The 19,501-nt window shown below is 40.2% G+C and overlaps 1 protein-coding gene across 1 annotated transcript in view; it reads right to left on the bottom strand.

Annotated features, from left to right (window-relative positions):
* The window catches only part of LOC124545352 (T-complex protein 1 subunit zeta), a 68,086-nt gene extending 49,812 nt beyond the window's left edge, over positions 1 to 18,274 (bottom strand). The window contains exons 1-3 of the mRNA XM_047124253.1: positions 18,064 to 18,274; positions 264 to 327; positions 35 to 169 (exon numbers count right to left, since the gene is read on the bottom strand). Coding sequence (XP_046980209.1) covers positions 35 to 169; positions 264 to 327; positions 18,064 to 18,200 — 336 coding nt within the window. The 5' untranslated portion in view covers positions 18,201 to 18,274. The remainder of the gene's footprint in view (positions 1 to 34; positions 170 to 263; positions 328 to 18,063) is intronic.
* Positions 18,275 to 19,501: the final 1,227 nt, after the last annotated feature.

Genomic DNA, 19,501 nt, shown 5'->3' with positions numbered 1-19,501 from the left:
TAGTTACTACTATTAAAATGATACCATCACATACCTCAGCTATGTATAAATCTGCCTGTTTCAGAAGTTCTCCAATCATGAGTACTGTTGATGTAGTGCCATCGCCAGTCATATCATCTTGTGCTGTTGATGCACGTGCAATAAGGGTCGCTGTAGGATGCTGTATTTGCTATAACATGGGATATCTCAATTTTTTATCACACTTTATTTGCAAAAGCTTGATATTTCATAGACAAAGAACAGGAAGTAACTGCTCAACTTACCATGTCATGCAAAAGAACATTTCCATCTTTCGTAATCTTAATATCTCCAGCACCTGAGACCAACCTGAAACATTGGATGATTTAAATTACAGTGTTCTTGGCTCCATAACTATTTTAGAGATGCTCCTCGTCGAAAGAAGACATTACTTTTATACCCTATACTACTTTTTTTTTATTTTTAACGTAAAAAACCTATAGGAAATTACATTGCATTTAACTGCTACTTTCATTTTCAGGACTTCTGATGTTTCTTGTCTTTAACTATTCATATTTTTTCTTTCCTGGGCACTATCGATCAGAAATTTTTTGACTTAGGCTCCTTCTGTTAAGGAAACATCTCCACACATTAATGGACTCTGATGATGGAGTGGGGGAAGGAATATTGGATGATGAAATAACCACAGACAAGCAACTACCACAAACACTACAGACAAAATTGAGTAAATTGAGAACAAAACAAAAAAAATGCGCAAACATGTTAGCTTCTGTGAATGATAAAGTAGGGATTCCTACTAAAAACTGTTTTTGTACAGAGAAAAACATGGGAGTTTTATTATTACTGTGGTAATTTGATTCAGGAGTTAAATGTGAGCAATCACAAACATTTTTAGCTAATCAACCAAGAGAAACTTGGAACTCAATCCTCTTCAGCCTACAGCTGTTTGCAATATTCTGCACTTAAAGTGTTGGGGGCTCTTGCACTATGCGCTGATGTTGGCAAGTCAGTGACGCTGGTCATAGCCAGTCGAGTAATGATATATGCTAGCCAGTGAGGAGCACTAAATCTAATGATTTCTTTTGGCAGAAGATACGAATTTACTTTATTTTTTCAATATGGAGGGTGCCTGAATAACTTTTAGTGATCTTGTTGTTATGAATTTTATGGTTGCTTGCCAATTTTTGTATTTATTTGGTGACTAGAGAAAACTAAGTCCGGACAGACTGATCTGTAGTGAAGTCTGAAGCCTAGGTTAGGTTGGAATATGATAATTTTCTTATGAAATACCAAAACCAATGAATCTCAACATGAAAATACAACTGCTAAATGAGTGTGATGTTTATTGTAGGCCAAGATATAAATTACATTCGTCACTGCAATAACCCACTTTTACATCATTTCTGGATTTGCCAAAATTTCTGATAATTCAGTTAAATTCTAACTGAATAGAACAAAATACCAGATAATTTTATTTACAAATCATAGGAAATTATGAATGAAAATTTCATTGAATCTCTGACTTCAGATTCGTTGTGCTGAGTTACCAAGAGTCATCGTGCAAAACCGTAACAACAGAAAGGCCACCAATAACGTAATTACACTTCTACCATAGTATTGGGGTGAGAGGGGGGGGGGCAGGGGGGGAGGGGGGAGGAGGGATCGATCATACAGAGGTCCACAATTCAAATCAACCGCCAAACCACAGATGAAAAATGTTCCATTAACCGTAATCTAGATCACTGAAATGCTGTACTTATTTTATAATCTAGTCATGGAACAATACCAAAATCACAGCTGCAGCCTTAATCTTATGAACTGGATGGCCCTCTGCCTTGTTAGGTAATTGAGCAGAAAGATTTAAGCTTTTCTCAAATTCCAAACTTGCACATCTTACTGCTTCTTTATTCATGGAGGCCAAAATTTGGTAGAATGTTAAGTATATTTTGCCCTAAACTATTACACCACAGAAAAATCTGATATGGATTCTGGAAATTTAATCAAGGGCCTTTAGAACAGTAGTCAGCTATGTCATCACTGAAATAATGAGCACCTTTGAGGTAGTAACATGCTGCAGGTCAACATTTGCACAGTTTGACAGATTCAAGATAGCTATTCGATGGTGGGCTTCTGTATGGCACAGACCACATGTTGTGTTCAATACAGACATTTGGATGCAGTTCCTCTACACTAGTCTATCCTGCACATTCCTCCTCATCTCTGCATAGCTACTGGAATCTATGAGATACATGTGGTGATGGTTACTGTGTTTAAGCCTTGATCTCAATCTCACTCTAGAATTTTTAGCAACACACTTCCCTCCAATAACAAATTCACTAATCCCTGATGCAACAGTATACTCCATCAACTGAGCCCTTTGCCATAAGTTTCTTCCCCCCCTAATTTGAGTCAGTACTTCATTAGACATTCAATATTCTCATATAATTTTCAGCATTCTTTCATAGCACCACACTTAAAAACTTCTAATATTATTTGTACTGTTCATCACACATATTTCACTTCCTTGAAAGGCTATATTCCAGACAAATACTTTAAGAAAATGATTCCCGACACTGAAATTTATGTTTCATGTTAAAATCTCTCTCTTTTTAAGAAACACTTTTCTTGCTATTGCCAGTCCACATTTTATAACCTCTCTAGTCATGCTGTTTTTAGTTATTTTGTTGCCCAAATAGCAACTCATTTACTATCAATAGTGTCTTATTTCACTGTTTGATGTAATATGACTCACTGCACCTTGTTTACTTTTGTTGATGTTCATCTCATAACCTCTTTTCCAGACAATCCATTCCATTCAATTACTCTTCCTGGTTCTTTACTGTGACTGAATTACGGTCATCAGCAAACATCAAGATTTTAATTCTTCTCCCTCAATGTTAACTCTCTTTCCAAATTTCTCATTGTTTCCTTCATTGCTTGCTCAATGTATATACTGAATACCACCAAGGATAGGCTGTAAACTTGTCTGATACCCTTTTCAACCACTGACTCCACGAAATGATTCTTGAAACAGCAATCCATGTTATGTATGAGTTATAGATAAACTTTCACTTCCTGTATTTCAACCCTGTTACCTCCAGAATTACAAAGGATTTATTTATTAAGGCAAGTCATGTGATCAGAAGTGGTTCACATTTCCCACGCTTCCCCAGAATGCTGAGATCTTCCCTGAGGTCGACTACTGCCAGTCTTTCCATTCCAAAGATTCACATAACCAATAACTTCCAGAAATAGTCTGCAAAGGACAAAGAAGCATATGGGATTAGATTGGTTGGTTTGGCGTACAAAGGGACCAAAAACTACAGAGTCATCAGCCCCTTTTCCTGACACAAACAAGGCTCAACATAAAACAATGCCAAAAGTATGTTTGGGAAAGTAAAAGGGGGAAAAGGAATGGGGAACCACACCTAAAAAGAAAACAAATGGGACAAACAAAAAATGTAGAAAACATACAAGACAAGGAAAAGTAGAAGAAGGTATTAAAACCATGAGCAGATGGTCTGGGCTGGCTGATCACAAGCATAAAAGAGAATGAGACAGCCACTCTGCAACACATTAAAATGTCCACCCCAAAAAGCCGAGGCCAGATGAACACATGTAGGGAAAAGACGAACACAAAGGCAAACAAATGCAAAGAAAGGGGTGACAGGGTTAAAATGGAGGGAGGGTGGAGGCCTCGGAAAGAAGGCCAAATGCCCACCTTTAGATGGTACGATAAAAACCCCCTCACGTAAAACTAAATCTGCTGTTGAGGCATTGTTGCCCAACACCGAAGGTAAGGTGCTGGGAAGGTTAAAAGTCTGCCGCAGAGCAGCTAAAATTGGGCAGTCCAGCAAGATGTGGACGACAGCCAGAAGGGAGCCACAGCAACACCGAGGTGGATCCTCGCGATGGAGGAGGTAACCATGTGTTAGTCACATATGGCCAATGAGGAGCCGGCAAAGGACAACAGATTCCCTGCGAGTGGCTCGCATGGGTGACCGCCACATATTCGTCGTCTCCTTGATAGCACAGAGTTTATTTGGTGTACTCAGATTGCATTATTCTGTAACGCAGATCGCGAAAACTTTGTGGCGGAAGATAGCTTGCAAATCAGTCTCCAGGAGGCCCATCTCCAGAGATGGTTTACTGGTGACCTGTTTGGCCAGGCAGTCAGCAAGTTCATTGCCCGGTATCCCGACATGTCCTGAGGGTCCAAATAAAGATACCGAGTGTCCACTGGTGCAGAGGGCATAAAGAGACCCCTGGATTAACAGTACCAAAGGATGCCTAAGGAAGCACTGGTCGAGAGCTTGTAGGCTGCTTAAGGAGTCACAACAAATGATGAAGGACTAACCAGAGCAGGAGCAGATATGATCAAGAGTGCGATAGATGGCAACCAACTCTGCAGTGAAAATTCTGCAGCCATCCAGCAAGGAGTGTTGTTCAGCATGGCCAATGTGAGTGTAAGCAAAGCCAACAAGACTGTTGACCAGTGATCCATCTGTGTAGATTATTTCTCAGCCCTAAAACTCGCCAAGAAAAGAGAAAATTCCAGCAGAGGGCCTCAGGTGGGACTGAGGCTTTGGGGCGTTCCAAAGGGTCCAACCAAAGCTGTTGCCGAGGTATGGACAGTGGAGGTGTACGGAAGTGGGCCTGCAGGAAGTGTCAAGTTCATGAAGAAGTGACCGGACACAGACGGCAAAGGGATTCCCAGTTCTGGGCCACCATTACGGGAGATGGAGCACCGTGTTACAGAAGAGAAGAAGGTAATTTGGATGGCGAGGAAAACTATGTATGTGGGCGGTATATTTGCGAGGAATAGTTGCTGCCGGAGCAGCAACGGAGGAACACCAGCTTCCAAAAGGAGGCTGTTCACAGGGCATGATCGGAAGGTGGCTCTCGTCACAAGGAAAACTTCACAGTGGTGGACAGGGTCTAATATACCCAGTGGAGAGGGGGGCTGCTGAACCACACACCACACTTTCATAATCAACATGGGACTGTACAAGGGCTTGATGCCACTGCAGCAGTGTACAACAATCAGCACCCCAGTCTGTGTAGCTCAGGCATCAAATAAGATTAAGGTACCACCACCATTAACAGACGTCGAAGACCAGTCCCAGAAAGCAGTAAGTCTCCACTATATCTAGCAGTTGGTCATCGAGGTGAAGTTCTCGATGGGGGTGGACGGTACGACGATGACAGAAGTGCATCACGCAAGTTTTGTCAGCCGAAAACAAGGCCGTGAGTGAGGGCCCACGACTGCAGTGGTGTTCAGCCGCAACAGTACAAGAGGAGCAAAACGAAATACAAAAATAGTCAGCGCATAGGAGGGGAGAGATTGACAATCCTACTGCTAATGCGAGAACATTGACGGCAAGAAAAGAGTGGGTCACTCAGACAGAGCCCAGTAGGACCCCATTCTCTTGTACATGGAGTGGACTAAGGGAAGCACCGACACGAACTCTGAAAGTGCAGCGTGACAAAAAGTTCTGTATAAAAATCTGGAGTGGGCCCTGGAGACCCCACTCATGCAGAGTAGCAACGATGTGGTGTCACCAAGTGGTATCGTATGCCTTCGTGAGATCGAAAAAAATGGTAATAAGATGTTGCCTGGAAAAGGCTGATCGAACGGCAGACTCCAGGTACACCAAGTTGTTGATGTGGAGCGTAATTGGCGAAAACTGCCCTGGGACGGAGCCAGAAGGTCCCCAAACTCAAGGAGCCAACACAACCGCCAGGTCACCACATGTTCAAGCAGATGGCACAGAATGTTGGTGAGGCTGATGGGATGATAGCTGTCAACACTCAGTGGATTCTTCCCGGGCTTTAGCACTGGAATGACGACACTTTCTTGCCCTTGTGATGGGAATTTGCCATAGCTTCAAATGCGGTTGAAGACAGCAAGGAAGTGGTGTTGGGAATCCACTGACAGATGTATCAGCATTTGCGAATGGATGCAACCTGGGCCAGTGGATGTGTCAGCACAGTCGGCAAGGGCACTGAGAAATTCCCGATCACTGAAGGGAACATTATAAGGGTCAGGGTGGCGTGGAGCAAAAGAGAGACGTTGTCGCTCCGTCCTCTATCTGAGGAGATGAAAGATAAGCTCGCTCCAAACCTGGGAGGGGGAGGTTCATGTTCCAACGGTGGAGATATACTGTTCCCAACAGATCACTTCATCGATGGTGGCATGCAATGGATACTCAATGTTGGTAGCGGATGTGAAAGTGTTCCAGTCAGCCTTAAGAAGAACTCACCTGGGCAAGTGTCGATATGAGGGACCCTGCAGTAGGGACAGGAAGAGTGGAAAGTGGAGGGACCCTGCAGTAGGGACAGGAAGAGTGGAAAGTGGTCACTACCACACAAGTTGTCGTGCTCTCCAGTGGATAGATGGGATAAGGTCAGGACTGCAAACCAAGAGATCAATGGCCGAATATGTGCCATGTGCCACATTGAAATGTGTGAGGGCACCTGTATTTAGGAGGCAAAGGTTGAGGTGAGGTAGTAGGTCCTCAACATCTGTGCAACGGCCATTAACCTTGGCTCCACCCCACAAAGGGTTATGGACTTTAAAATCACCCAGAAGGAGAAAAGTTGGGGGGAGTTACGAAATGAGTGCAGCCACAACATGGGGTGGTGCTTCACCACCTGGAGGGAGGTAGATGTTACATACGGTGATCTCCTGTGTTGTCCTCACCCTGACAGTCATCACTTTTAAAGGTGTTTGAAGGGACACAGGTTCACTACAGAAAGAGGTAAGGACGAAAATACATACTCCACTTGACAGTCTGTCACAGGCAGGATGGTTTTTGTAGCACCTCTGGTAGTCACAAATGGCAGTTGTGCACATTGTGAGAAACCAGGTCTCTTGAAGGACAATGCAAAAAGCAGGTGTACTGCTTAAGAACTGACGTAACTCAGCAGGTGGGAGAAAAAATTGCCGCAGCTCCACTGGAGAAGGAAGCTTTCTGTCATCTGGGATGGCACGGAGTGATCAAGGAGGCTAATTAGTCCTCATCATCACCTGTTGCCACTGGTTGATTGTCGGCATCCAGTACCATTGCATCCGAGGCGTCGGTGAGATCTAGGTCCTCAGGGGCCACCAGAATCTCCACCTCCTCCTCGGACGCAGAGCCGTGAGGGAGTGCTGGTGTCAGGGGCACTGGAGGCTCCCGTTTCTTAGTGGACTTTTTCTTTGAAGTTTTACCCTCTTGCCGCTCCTTAGGGGTTTGCTGGGAGGGCTTCTCAGAAGTAGCTTCATGGACAGACGAAGACCTTGAAGCCCTTACACCAGCAGCCAGTGGCTCTTTCAACCACAGGCTGGTGTTCACTGGATCACTGGCAGGGGACCGTGGAAGGTAAGAGTGCCAAGGGACCCCACCCCCATAAGAGGAGCCGGTTGCTTCTCCGGCTGCAGCAGGGGAGGGGGGGACCGATGTCCCTGGCCTTTTGGGGGGGGATGTTCCCAAAGTAGAGGCTTTGGGAGCAACAGAAGACCTGCCCCCAGTCAACTGGACAGGAGAGGAAGGTGGGTGGCCCTGAGGGCCCACTGGAGCAACATTAGATGATGACCATAATGGCATCATCGATGGCGACGCCGTCGCAGCGGCAGCGTGAAGATAGCATGGGAACAGGGTTTAGTCTTTCATATCTGAGTTTAGCCTCATGGTAAGTACCAGGCAGTCTGGCAAGCAGGGGGAGTGATGCTGTCCACAGTTCACACAGGTGGGAGGAGGCACACATGGAGTATTTGAATGCAGTGAACATCTGCAGTCTCTACATGTGGTGCTGGAAGGGCACCAGGAGGAATTGTGCCCAAATTTCCAGCACTTAAGCATCGCATAGGGGAAGGGGTCACAGGATTTGACATCACATTGGTACACCATCACCTTGATCTTTTCAGGTAATGAATCACCCTCAAAGGCCAAGACGAAGGCACCAGTGACAACCCTATTGTCTTTGGGTCCCCTGTAAACACACCGGATGAAATGAACACCACCACCATTCTAAATTGGCACATAGCTCATCATCGGATTGTAAAAGGAGGTCACGAAGAAAAATAATTCCCTAGACCATATTGAAGCTTTTGTGGGGAGTAACCGAAACAGGAATTCACCCACCTAGTCACAGACGAGTAATACCCACAACAGGGTTGGGGATGCTATCTGAATCGAAACTGACCCATTGCGCATTTTGGACAGCGCTGTCCCTTCCTCAAATTTATCCTCCAGGTGATCAACAAAAAACAGAGGCTTCATTTCCAGAAATGAGTACCCATCAGTTCTGCTGCAAACCGAGTAATTTGGCGAATATGGATCCTGTTGCTCTGAAGCCCAATGGTCCTCTGAAGGTGTTGCTAGGTAGAACGATTTAGGGTCATACCTGTCAGCATTTAAATCAACCTTTCCTTTCCTTAGAGACTGCTGGGGCCATTCGGTCACCACCAAAAGATGATCTAGTCTGCTTCATTGCACGTCATCCGCCCTGATGCCACCCACTTCGATCAAAGGCTCTCCCCAAGGGCGCCACTAGCCACAGCAGATGCTTCCTGGCATGATGGCCATTCCTGGGAGTCCAGATGCCCCACAAAGACGGGCATCTACTGCTTGGCATATGTGGGGAGTTTACAGCTCAGGCATCAGCAGTGCAATCCTTGTGTTGTCCGGTGTCTACCACATGACGACCCCACCACAACGAACTGGCTACCGTGCTGGGTATTGGGCACAGACAAATTCAATATTGTCGTGGAGGTGAAAGAGGACAGGACACAACGGAAGAAGATGACCTACCCCAGAAAGTGTCCTCGCCCAAATAGTTGAATTGCAGGTGGTGATGCAAAGACATGTTGACAAGAGGTTCAGGAGACTGAATCCGAGGACACTATGGGCAACTCGTGCACCAAGTAAGACATCCTTCCCCATATGGCCTGCACTTCTGTAAAATTTGGAAAGTGGCAGGTCAAACCATAAAATGGTATCTGAACTTACAGGGCTGAAGAATGATAGACTCCTTTTAGTCACCTCTTACGACAGGCAGGAATACCTCGGACCTATTCTAACATGCTGACCCGCAGGGGCCATGGGTTTAGATTCAAAGTGTGCAGGGGATGAAAGACTAAGCCTTATAAAACAGCACCATAGAAAAATAAATATTTCACTATGAAATATAGAAAAAACAACAATAGTGCCATTCATTCCAAGTGGTTAATTTTGCAAAACGTTTCTGCATGACCATCATGTATTTCGCTGAACTTCTATGTGAGCATGAGCACATGCTCCCAATGAACATTGGTAAGTTTTATTTAACACCAATATAATATTCTAGACACACAGTCATTAGTTTGACCCCATAGTGCAAATGTAAAAAGTGCACCCGTAAATTTTTATAAACAGACATAAGAGTATCTCCGGTAATTTTTTTTAAAGCAATTTTTGTGAGTTCACTTAAATGAAAGATGATTTACTGAGCAATTTTCATATGGATAATTTGAAGCAAAGTTGGGCGAAAAAATAGACACTTGGGGAAAAAGTGAAGTTTAGCTTTCATATCTCTGGAAGTAACTGTAGGAAACTTTGCTCATAATAAGTTACCAATACAAGGTTTAGAATATAAAATTTCACTTTCCAACTGCTTCCCAATAGTTAACAAATTGATGGCAAAGTTTTCACTTTCTGTAATAACACCAAAAAAGCCTATGTTCAGCTCACTTTTACAGAAAAAATCTGCACATTTTCTTAAAGCATTTTTATTAGAAAATCCACCTGAAAAACTAGATTTGGTTTCACAATGTGAACATATAAAGCTCTAAAAAGCAACAATGTGGAAGTGCATTTAACCAAGCAAAACATTCTGCAGATGAACATGTGGATGGGGTTTCCGACATTTAAGGTACTGAATGTTTAAAGTACTCATTTGCATGGACACATTTCATTTTTAGAAATGTTTAAAGTTGCTTTGTTTTACTCATACATTTTCACAATATTGCAATTTTACTCACAGTACATACAAAATAGTTTCACTTATCGGCAGCACAGTTATATACAGACCATTTCACCAAATCATCATAAAAATACCTACATTCATGCAGAATATAATCAATTGAATGTTATACGTCTTGCATTTTGTTTCTGTTAGTAGTCACTAGTTCACTGAAAGGCTTTTCAAAATTAAAAACCACAGACATTTCTGGAAACTGAAGATTCCTGGTACTTTCATTGCGTCCTAACTCAATACTTGTCCCATTTTACATCTCACAACACTGTTGAACTAAAAAAAGTGAAATGTAACATGTCCTGCATAAGGTGTTCGACAGATGGCATGCGAACATAATCACCATTGAAAGGGCGTTATTCCAGTGGTAAAAAAGCCTTTAAAAATTGACATCACTGTTACACAGTCACAAAAATCATTTACAACATTTCTCATATATATAGAATCTGGTACCACACTTCACTCATTTTGCCAAAATTTGGTAAAGGACCTTTAAAAATGAATGTATCAATTGTTTAGTACTCTGGAAAAGTTAATGTCTAAATTCCTGATGACTAGGAAGTGAGATCATCAGAACAATTCAAAAAACTTTAAGAAATCCTCATGACTGATCGTTAGAAATATCAGCCTTTTTTTGGGTAACTGTAGAATCAAAGTGGTATTAAATTTCTTCAAAGTTTAACTGTGCATTACCAAAGAACTGGACATCATGGGAGTAAAATTGTTGCATAACAGCTGCAACACACATTGTAATACCCATAGCAGTCTACCTGACATTTTATGCTAAAAGAGTAGGGTAATCAGAGAATAATGAAACAAGCCATTTGCAAGGATCAAAAGATGAAAAAACACATTTCAAATAGATCTTTTTGTCTACTTCCTTTTCATGATCATCTGTCTGCTCTTACTCAACAGTATACCGTTTCAAAACAAGATTGATGATCTGATCATCATCTAGTTCTTTATTGGTAACAGCATCATCATCATCTGTTAGCCATTAATCTATATCAGCATGCTGGATACCATTCTGAAGAGTTTGCAAATCAGTAACTAAAACTACAATGCCTGACACTTTCTAGTCTGGATGTTGTTGCTCTTAGGTTGGGCTAAGACAAACTTCCATGACCTTTGTAGAGTGGTTTTGTTTAAGTTCTCAAGCAACTGTGTAAATTACATCTTTTATGTGAAGGTTCTTCATTGCTTCAAAAAGACCACAACTCTACTGTTTTCTCTGACAAACCACTGATCTATTTCCCTCTGTAACATCATTTTAACAACTTGGTAACACCTTGGTCCATTAGCTGGATTACAGTCACTTTGGGCAGAAAGTCAGATTTTATGTCACTGTGTAGAATTTCTGAATCAGAAGGTAGTGTCTAGTAACAAAATTGCACAGGGTGGTAGGTTTTTTGATTTCAAGTATTTAACTGCTGCAATAAATGCATCAAAAAATCGCACTTTAAACAAATTACCATTCACCCCAAAAACTTTGAGCTTTGGAATAAACAGGAAGTGCTGACGTGTTTGTTTTTCAAGGCTCTTGGTTTCTTAGATTTGTAGATTACAAACTACGGTAACTTATTGTCCCCACTTGCACTGTTGCATCTTGCAATTGTCAGCTTTTTCTTTGCTAGTTTTGTGCATTTGACTGCTTCATTCTTTGGGTAGGGGTTTTGAGGGACCAATTTATAATTCAGCCCAGTCTTGTCAATGTTGTACAAGGGTCATTCCATGCCAAACTGAGCCTGAGGCTTATTTTTTGAAAAAATTGCCAAAGTTAACAAAGTTATAGTTTTTCGAATCTTCAAAAGTTTAATTTTACTGTCCTGAAAAAATTACATAATTAGCTGAGGAAATAACAGAGTTGGCGATTCTACAGATGAGGATGGAAAACAAAAGGTTTGCTTTTTGTGTTGGCAGCTGTTTAAATTTGGGTTGCAGCGATTGTTGATGTTTTAATTGTTAAATTTCAAGAGCAGAATCTTCTCTTTCTGACAAACTTCAGTTTTTAAAGAAAGGTAAGTTATTAAGTATGCAGCTAATTCACAAAAGTTACTATGTATTTAGTGTCCCGCCCGTGACAAAAAACATGAAAAAGTTTACCTTCTAACTCAGCAATTATAGTAATTCTATATATTTTAGGTTAGAAGTAAGAAAAACAAATAAAAACATCCAATGAACCATAAGGCACCTTCTAAGTTGAAAATGATCATTTATAAATGTTAAAAGAAATTGTGTCCCACCCGTGACAGTTTTTTGGATGTTACTCAAATCTAAACCATTTAACACTTCTTGTTATTGTTATGTTAAATTGGTTGATATAACAAATGCTTTGATGGTTTACACTAAATAAAAACTTACTGTTTATTCAGAAAACGAGGAAAACAACATCAGTAGAGCTTATGAGAAAACTTCGAGAAAAACTGAAGAAAGATACCAGCAAGTACAATGTCCATAAAGAAAAAGAAAGAGAGCAGGATAAAAGAAGGAGGGAAAATATGAAGAAGAAGGTATCCTCCAGTGAAAAATCTTTATTGGAATATCGAAAGAAGGAAGCTGAAAGAAAAAGGAAGTACAGACTTAAACTAAAATCCGTATTAATTGAAGATCAGTCTGAGACCTGTATTTCCCAGTTAGGATCATATAAATGTCCTCAGTCCCTTGACAAAGCTGTTTCTCGGGTAAAGAAGGTGCTTCCTTCAAGCCCCTCAAAAAAACCAGCAGTAATAAAAAAGCTTGTAAGTAAAAGCTTACCTAAAAAGGTAGTAAACCAGATTTTCCCAGTAGTGAAGAAAACATCTCGTACTCTTAGAAAACATCTCATACTCTTACAGGTGATAATCTGTTCAAAATACAAATTTTTTCACAAATGATGAAATCAGAAGGCAGACACCTGATATAAAGGATGTAAAGTCTATTGTAGACCATGAAACTGGGAAAAGAGTTAGCTTGCAGAAACGTCACATGAATATGACAGTTACGGAAACTGTTTTTTCTTTTTAAGCAAGACAATCCAGATATTGCTATCAAGATTTTAAAATTCTACGAGTTGCGGCCTAAAAATGTTGTTCAAACGTCTCAAATGCCTCACAATGTATGTGTGTGCAGATATGCTAACTTCAACTTCATCATTGAAGCCATCCACAAAGAAATAGCTAGTTCCTCTGCTACTCACACTCACCTATGAATCTTGTTTGCTGTGATGTAGAAAGTGAAATATGCATGACAAGTCAATGCAAGAAATGCATCATGAATTTACACACATCAATAGATGGAACGTTTGATTTGTGTGACATAATATCTTGGAGAAAATGGACCGAACATGAGTGTCACCCTAAACAGACTACTACCAGTGGAACTCTCTGTGAAGCTCTCTCTGAACTTCAGTCTCAACTAAAAACATTCAAGGAGCACTTATTTGTCAAAAGGATGCAATCTGGAGCTTTCAAGACTGTGAAAGCATCAGTTAGTGATGATGAAGTGATTTTGCAAATAGATTTTGCAGAAAACTATGTAGCACTGGCACAAGATGAGATACAAAGTGCCCACTGGAGTCATACACAGATTACAGTGGTCACTATTTGTGTTTGGATGAAAACAGGGCTACACTCATTTGCAATTGTGAGCAATGAACTGTGCCACGACAAGTACTCAGTTTATGCATGCTTGAAGAGTATGATTCAAATGGCTCTGAGCACTATGGGACTTAACATCTGTGGCCATCAGTCCCCTAGAACTTAGAACTACTTAAACCTAACTAACCTAAGGACATCACACACATCCATGCCCGAGGCAGGATTCGAACCTGCGACCGTAGCGGTCTCGCGGTTCCAGACTGTAGCGCCTAGAACCGCACGGCCACACTGGCCGGCGCTTGAAGAGTATAATAAGTAAGCTGAAACAAGAGCTTCCCAATTTGACTTCGATACGAATTTTTTCTGATGGTTGCGAAGGTAAATTTAAGAACAAATTCACCATTTCTAACCTCTGCTACATGATGCAAGACTTTGGAGTATCTGGAGAATGGCTTTTCTTTGCAACATCACATGGGAAATGTGTAATGGATGGCATTGGAGCTGTAACAAAAAGGGCTATTTGGAATAAAGTTAAGCAAAGAAAAGTCATCATCAGCAATGCGCAGGAATTTTTAGACTGTGCCAAATCATCTGTTTCTGGAATAAACTTTCTTCTTCTGACAAAAGATCATATTGATGAAAACAGAGACCTTCTGGATAGCTGCTGGAAAGCTGTTAAAAAAATAAAAGATATCCGCAGCAAGCATTACTTCAACGGTTACAATATCTGTAACCTAGTATGTGGTAGAACTTTCCTAAAATCAGGTTTAGTGAAAGTGGAGGTTTTTCCCACTTTCACCCAACATATATTCACTAATCTACACAGATTCTGAGATGAGTGATAAGGAATCATATCCTGATGTCCTGTTGACACCCAATTCCCAAGCAGTTACAGGTTCAGAACCAGCTGTGGAACAAATCATGCCAGGAGTATTTATTTTAGTAGAGTTCCAAATCCACTACATACAGATATGCTGCAACTGCACAGAGAAGTGTAGAAGACAATGAGGAAATACAGATTATGTGTATGCGATCTGTTGGGGACTCAGCAAAGGTATTTAAAGCTGACGAGCAGGATGTATCCTACATAGAGTTTAAAGAAGTTCTTGCTATTCTCCCGAATCCAAATGTCAAACATGTTAGGGACACTTTATATTATGAGTTTCCCGGCAATTTAGACATTTTCGAAAGTGGGTGAGAGGTCAAGTGCATTTTTTCAAAGTGGTACATTCTTCAAGTGAAATAATTAAGTACTCAGAACTGTAAACTAATACTATACAAAAATTTATATTATTTATAAGCAACAAAAATGTTCTACAAAGTTACTAAAACTTAAAGTGCCTTCTAAGTATATGTTACCTACTGATTCATAGCTAACTTACATAATAAAATCAGTTTAATTAAAAAGATTGTACTTCACATGAGTCCCACCGTGACAGTCTTTGATTGCAATTATTGTAAGTAAGTATTACTAATCTAATATTTATTGATATGTCATGTAGATAATTGTTTTATTAATGTGAATTCAATATTTTCAAAAGAAAATAGGTGCTTAAATCACAGAATTCTTCTAAAATGTTAGCGGTTATTCAATGCTACGTCTATTTGCTGTCCCACCCGTGACAAAGTTTTAAAGATGAATAACAGCTGAATTTGTAAACTTCGGACATTCAGATTTAAAGCGAAGGTAAAACAATTATTTATAACGCAACCAGTCAATTTTTACTTTATTTCTATTTATACTTTATGTTATATCAGCATCTGACTATTGAAAAACTTAGTGCAACTGTCCCACCTGTGACAATGGAATCCCCCATAATCAATGAGCTACCAGTTAATTTTCTGAGAATACTTTTTCAGTTTTTTAAACAAACTCCTTAACTGCATCATCATTAGAGAAAGTTTTTCACCTGAAACTATAGCACCATAATGCTTTTCCAACCGATGAAGTGCAAACCACCACTTGCTTGCAATCCATGTTCTCCACACACCCCCAGGTTTTGTGCAACTGAATAGCTTTTTCTTTCATGATAGTGCCTGAAATATGGGCTCTTCTTACTTCTTTCCCGACAAAACCAAACCCACAGAGTATCATCCAAGAACCCAAGTATTGATTTTTCAATTTTTTTTTTTTTTTGTTTAAGTATTTTACTGTAATGGTTGTCACTCCAACACCCATTTCAGAGGCTATTTTGAACTTCACTTTACCTTTTCTGATTTGTAGACTTTTTAATCTTTCAGAATCCCTGAACTTCTTAATCACAACTTGGAAATTAAAAGGAATACAGTAACAAATTTATAAAGTACACAAATAAAGCAGCAGATTAAAGGATACAGAACAGTGAACAGTCCAGCAGTACATTAGTCTGTCATGCATGAGCAACATGACTCAAATGGACACATGCTGTGACACGAATAAAATCACTTGGTAACAAAGGTATGCCAATCAGCTTGGAACGCACATGGACGGTTGGACACAGGGTTGGATGATTCAAAGAGTTGGTTAATTGAAGGTAAATAATGAAGGTTGTGCTTGAAAAGTGTTGCTATGATCCAGTGGCAAAAATACTGTTTGTTTATTTTAAAGTGAGACAACCAGCACCCCCCCCCCCAAAAAAAACACCATAGTGGCCACACCCAATTGCTGTGTAACAGCAGCCACTGGTGGGTTTCTTTACCACATGTTGAGAAGTCTGATAAGGGCCTCTATCCCAAGCATCATGATATATTTCTGTGTCAGAAGACAAAAGCCCTAAGCTTATGTTTCCTTCAAATTTTTGTACAAGTTTCATTAATTTTCTATAGAATGTTATGCCAAAAATTATATTGCTGGCCAGACGATGTCACTGGGAGTGCTGGAATAACTGCCATAACGTGCTGTTCCAGAACAGAGAGCTTGTCACCCCTTGTTGGTCAACAAAATGAATTTGCTGGGCCATGTGGGTGCATTTAGCTTATTAAAGCATCCTGCTCAGCAGAGGTCTCTACTGTGACTAATTTTGGCCAGTAAATATGACATTTGAAAACCCGCTGACATGGATCATTGTTTCAGCAACTTGCAAATCATCACTGTTTTCTCTAGTTCCTACTAAAGTATGCCCACGTTAGAAAATCGCCCTTTCCGTAACACTATTTCATTCAATTTCTTCTTTGCTGATGAAACAAAATTTAATCCCATTAACACCTCAGTGCAGAAGAGAAAGTTCGGAGCTCCATGCACGATAATCTGCTGCATGCATTTGTCAAAAGAGTGGTTGACTGGAAATATCTGGGACTTCCACTGAGAAGGATGTTTTAGTAAGCTTTATGAATTCACAAGGCCAAGAAGTTTCATAGTATCGGGCATCACAGACTGACGTGTGGATTCCAGAACAGCACATTATTGCCGTTATTCCAGCACCCTCAGTGACATTGTCTAGCTGGCAGTGTAGTTTTCCTCATGACATTCTACAGAAAATTCCTGAAAATGTATAAAAAAATTGAAGTATCTGGAAGAAAGCTTAGGATCCTAAGAGATCTCCTCTAGCTTTGTCCTCTGACACTTAAATGTATCATGCTTGGGATCCTTTGTAAAAAAAAAAAAAAAAAAAAAAAAAAACAAAACACCCTTAACAGGCTTGAAAAACTGTGATAAAGAAACCCACCAGTAGCTGGTGTCACATAACTATTGGGCATGGCCTACAGTAGATTAACACAACTCTTCATAAACTAAGCGAACACAAAATATTGTGTAGTTCAAATTTGAATTAAACTAGCATGTGAACAGCATTGTACACTAAAAATGTATACACAAAATTCTATATGATGATAAACCTTTTTTTAAAAAAAAAAAAAAAAAAAGTCAAGGCTGAATGCTAACACCTTCCCCAAAACTGACACAATGTAACAATCGTGAAAACTTTAAGGCAATATATATAATTGTATTGCAGCTATTATGCAAAAATATTACTCCCATAACATTCTGTTCTTTGGTAATGCTGTTAAATTTTGAAGTTTATAAACAGTCTGATCGGTGGTTACCATGGCAGAAAAACAGGCTGATATCTGTCACGATAAGACTTGAGGAAAGTCACCATTTTTTTAAAAGTGTTTTTGGGTTATTGTGACTATCTCATTTCCTAGTCATCTGGGTTTTTTGGTATCGCCTTCTCCAGAGTAATGTACGACTGCAGAACATTTTTACAGATTTAAGTACCAGCGGAATAATGGTGAATTTTAACTGCAGCTCCTCTTTGCCTTCTTTTGGTGCCTTACATGTTCGCATTGCAAAACCAAATCTAGTTTTTATGGGTGGTTTAGAACATAGTTAATTTAATATTTCGATACTGTTGAATAACAGATCAACCAATGCTTCCGGAAAATAATTCTGTAGTAAATGTAACGTTAATTTCGTAGACTATAACTTGTACATATTAGCTATCCAAATTAATAACAAACACAACGTTACCTGAACGCCACTACATTTTTCAATGGCTTAACTAAGGCACATGGCCATCAACGAAACTTCACTTACATTTTCATTGTGCCTTTCGGTCCTAAATTAGTTTTCATGACATCCTGAATCCCCTTTGCCGCGGAAATATTTACAGCCAACGCTTGGGCTGCCCTAGCAAATTCAGCTTTTGGGTTTAATAAACTTATAGCAGCCATTTCAGAAATTAACCACAATCAAAACGCCTACAACACTCACGCCGCACTGAAATATCCAGAAACCTTCTTTTGTTTACATCGATGCTTTCGATATATTTGAATCGATAGTGATAAATGGAAGCCGGCGACTTCCATTTTAAAATCGAAAGTGTCTGCTTCATTAAATTCCTTAAATTGAAGTTAAAAGATATGAACCATGGATACGTCGCAGCAACAATTATGTCAGGCCGATTACAAACGATCACTAAACCAAAACAATTTATAATGAGCTATACCAAATGCGTGCATGTTCACATCTAATTTGTGAATCCCGTAACTAATTAGGTTTGTTGTAAAATGTAAAGTAGAGATGTCTCTTTAATGGACATATGGATGTGCAGGAAAGACTCTTGCCTTCGCAACATGCATTTCGACCCTGGTTACTCTATGTTTGACCATACAGAGCTCTTCAAAATTTTTAAGTTCATTGCATTGTGACTGCAGAGTCCCTACACAGGTATACTTACCATATTTTTCTGTCTCCAGCCTAGGACAAATGTGTATATTTTTTGGATCCAACCCATGACATATTTTTGAAATTACTTAACAGTCTCAACTGAACTTTAACACTTTGTAGGGATGTGAAATGGAATGATAACATAGACTCAGTCGTGGGTAAGTCAGGAGGTAGACTTTGGCTTATTGATTGAATACTGGGGAAATGCAACTGGACTACAAAGGAGACTTCATAGGAATCACTCGTGAGACTGTTTCTCATGTATTGCTCGAGTGTGTAGAACACATACTGAATAGGACTAACAGGGGGGTATTAAACGTATATAGAGAAGGGCACAATGAATGGTCACAAGTTTTTTTGACCCGTGGGGAGCGTCATGGAGGTGTTGAAGGAACTGAACTGGCAGACTCTTGAAGATAGACCCAAACTAACCCGAGAAAGTTTACTAACAAAGCTTTGAGAACCAGCTTTAAATGATGGCTCTAGGAATATGCTACAGCCTCTACGTATCGCTCACGTAAGGATCACGAGGAAAAGATTAGAATATTTACAGCGCACACTGAAGATTCAAACAGTCATTCTTCCCGCGCTCCATATCTGAATGGAATGGGAAGAAATCCCAATAACTGGGCAAAGGAACGTACCTCCGCTATGCACATCACAGTCGTTTGCAGAGTATAGATGTAGATGTAGATATTTATTGAGTTATATTTTTCACTAGACATGGCTTTTTAAGAAATTGGTTTTTTTGTGCTTATTACATCATAATATTCACGACAGGATAGATTCTGAATTCATCTTAATA

The sequence above is a fragment of the Schistocerca americana genome, chromosome 8, assembly GCF_021461395.2.
Source record: "Schistocerca americana isolate TAMUIC-IGC-003095 chromosome 8, iqSchAmer2.1, whole genome shotgun sequence".
In the NCBI taxonomy this organism is placed as follows: Eukaryota; Metazoa; Arthropoda; class Insecta; order Orthoptera; family Acrididae; genus Schistocerca; species Schistocerca americana.
The sequence above is the reverse complement of the archived record's forward strand: the minus strand, read 5'-3'. Positions and strand labels throughout refer to the sequence as shown.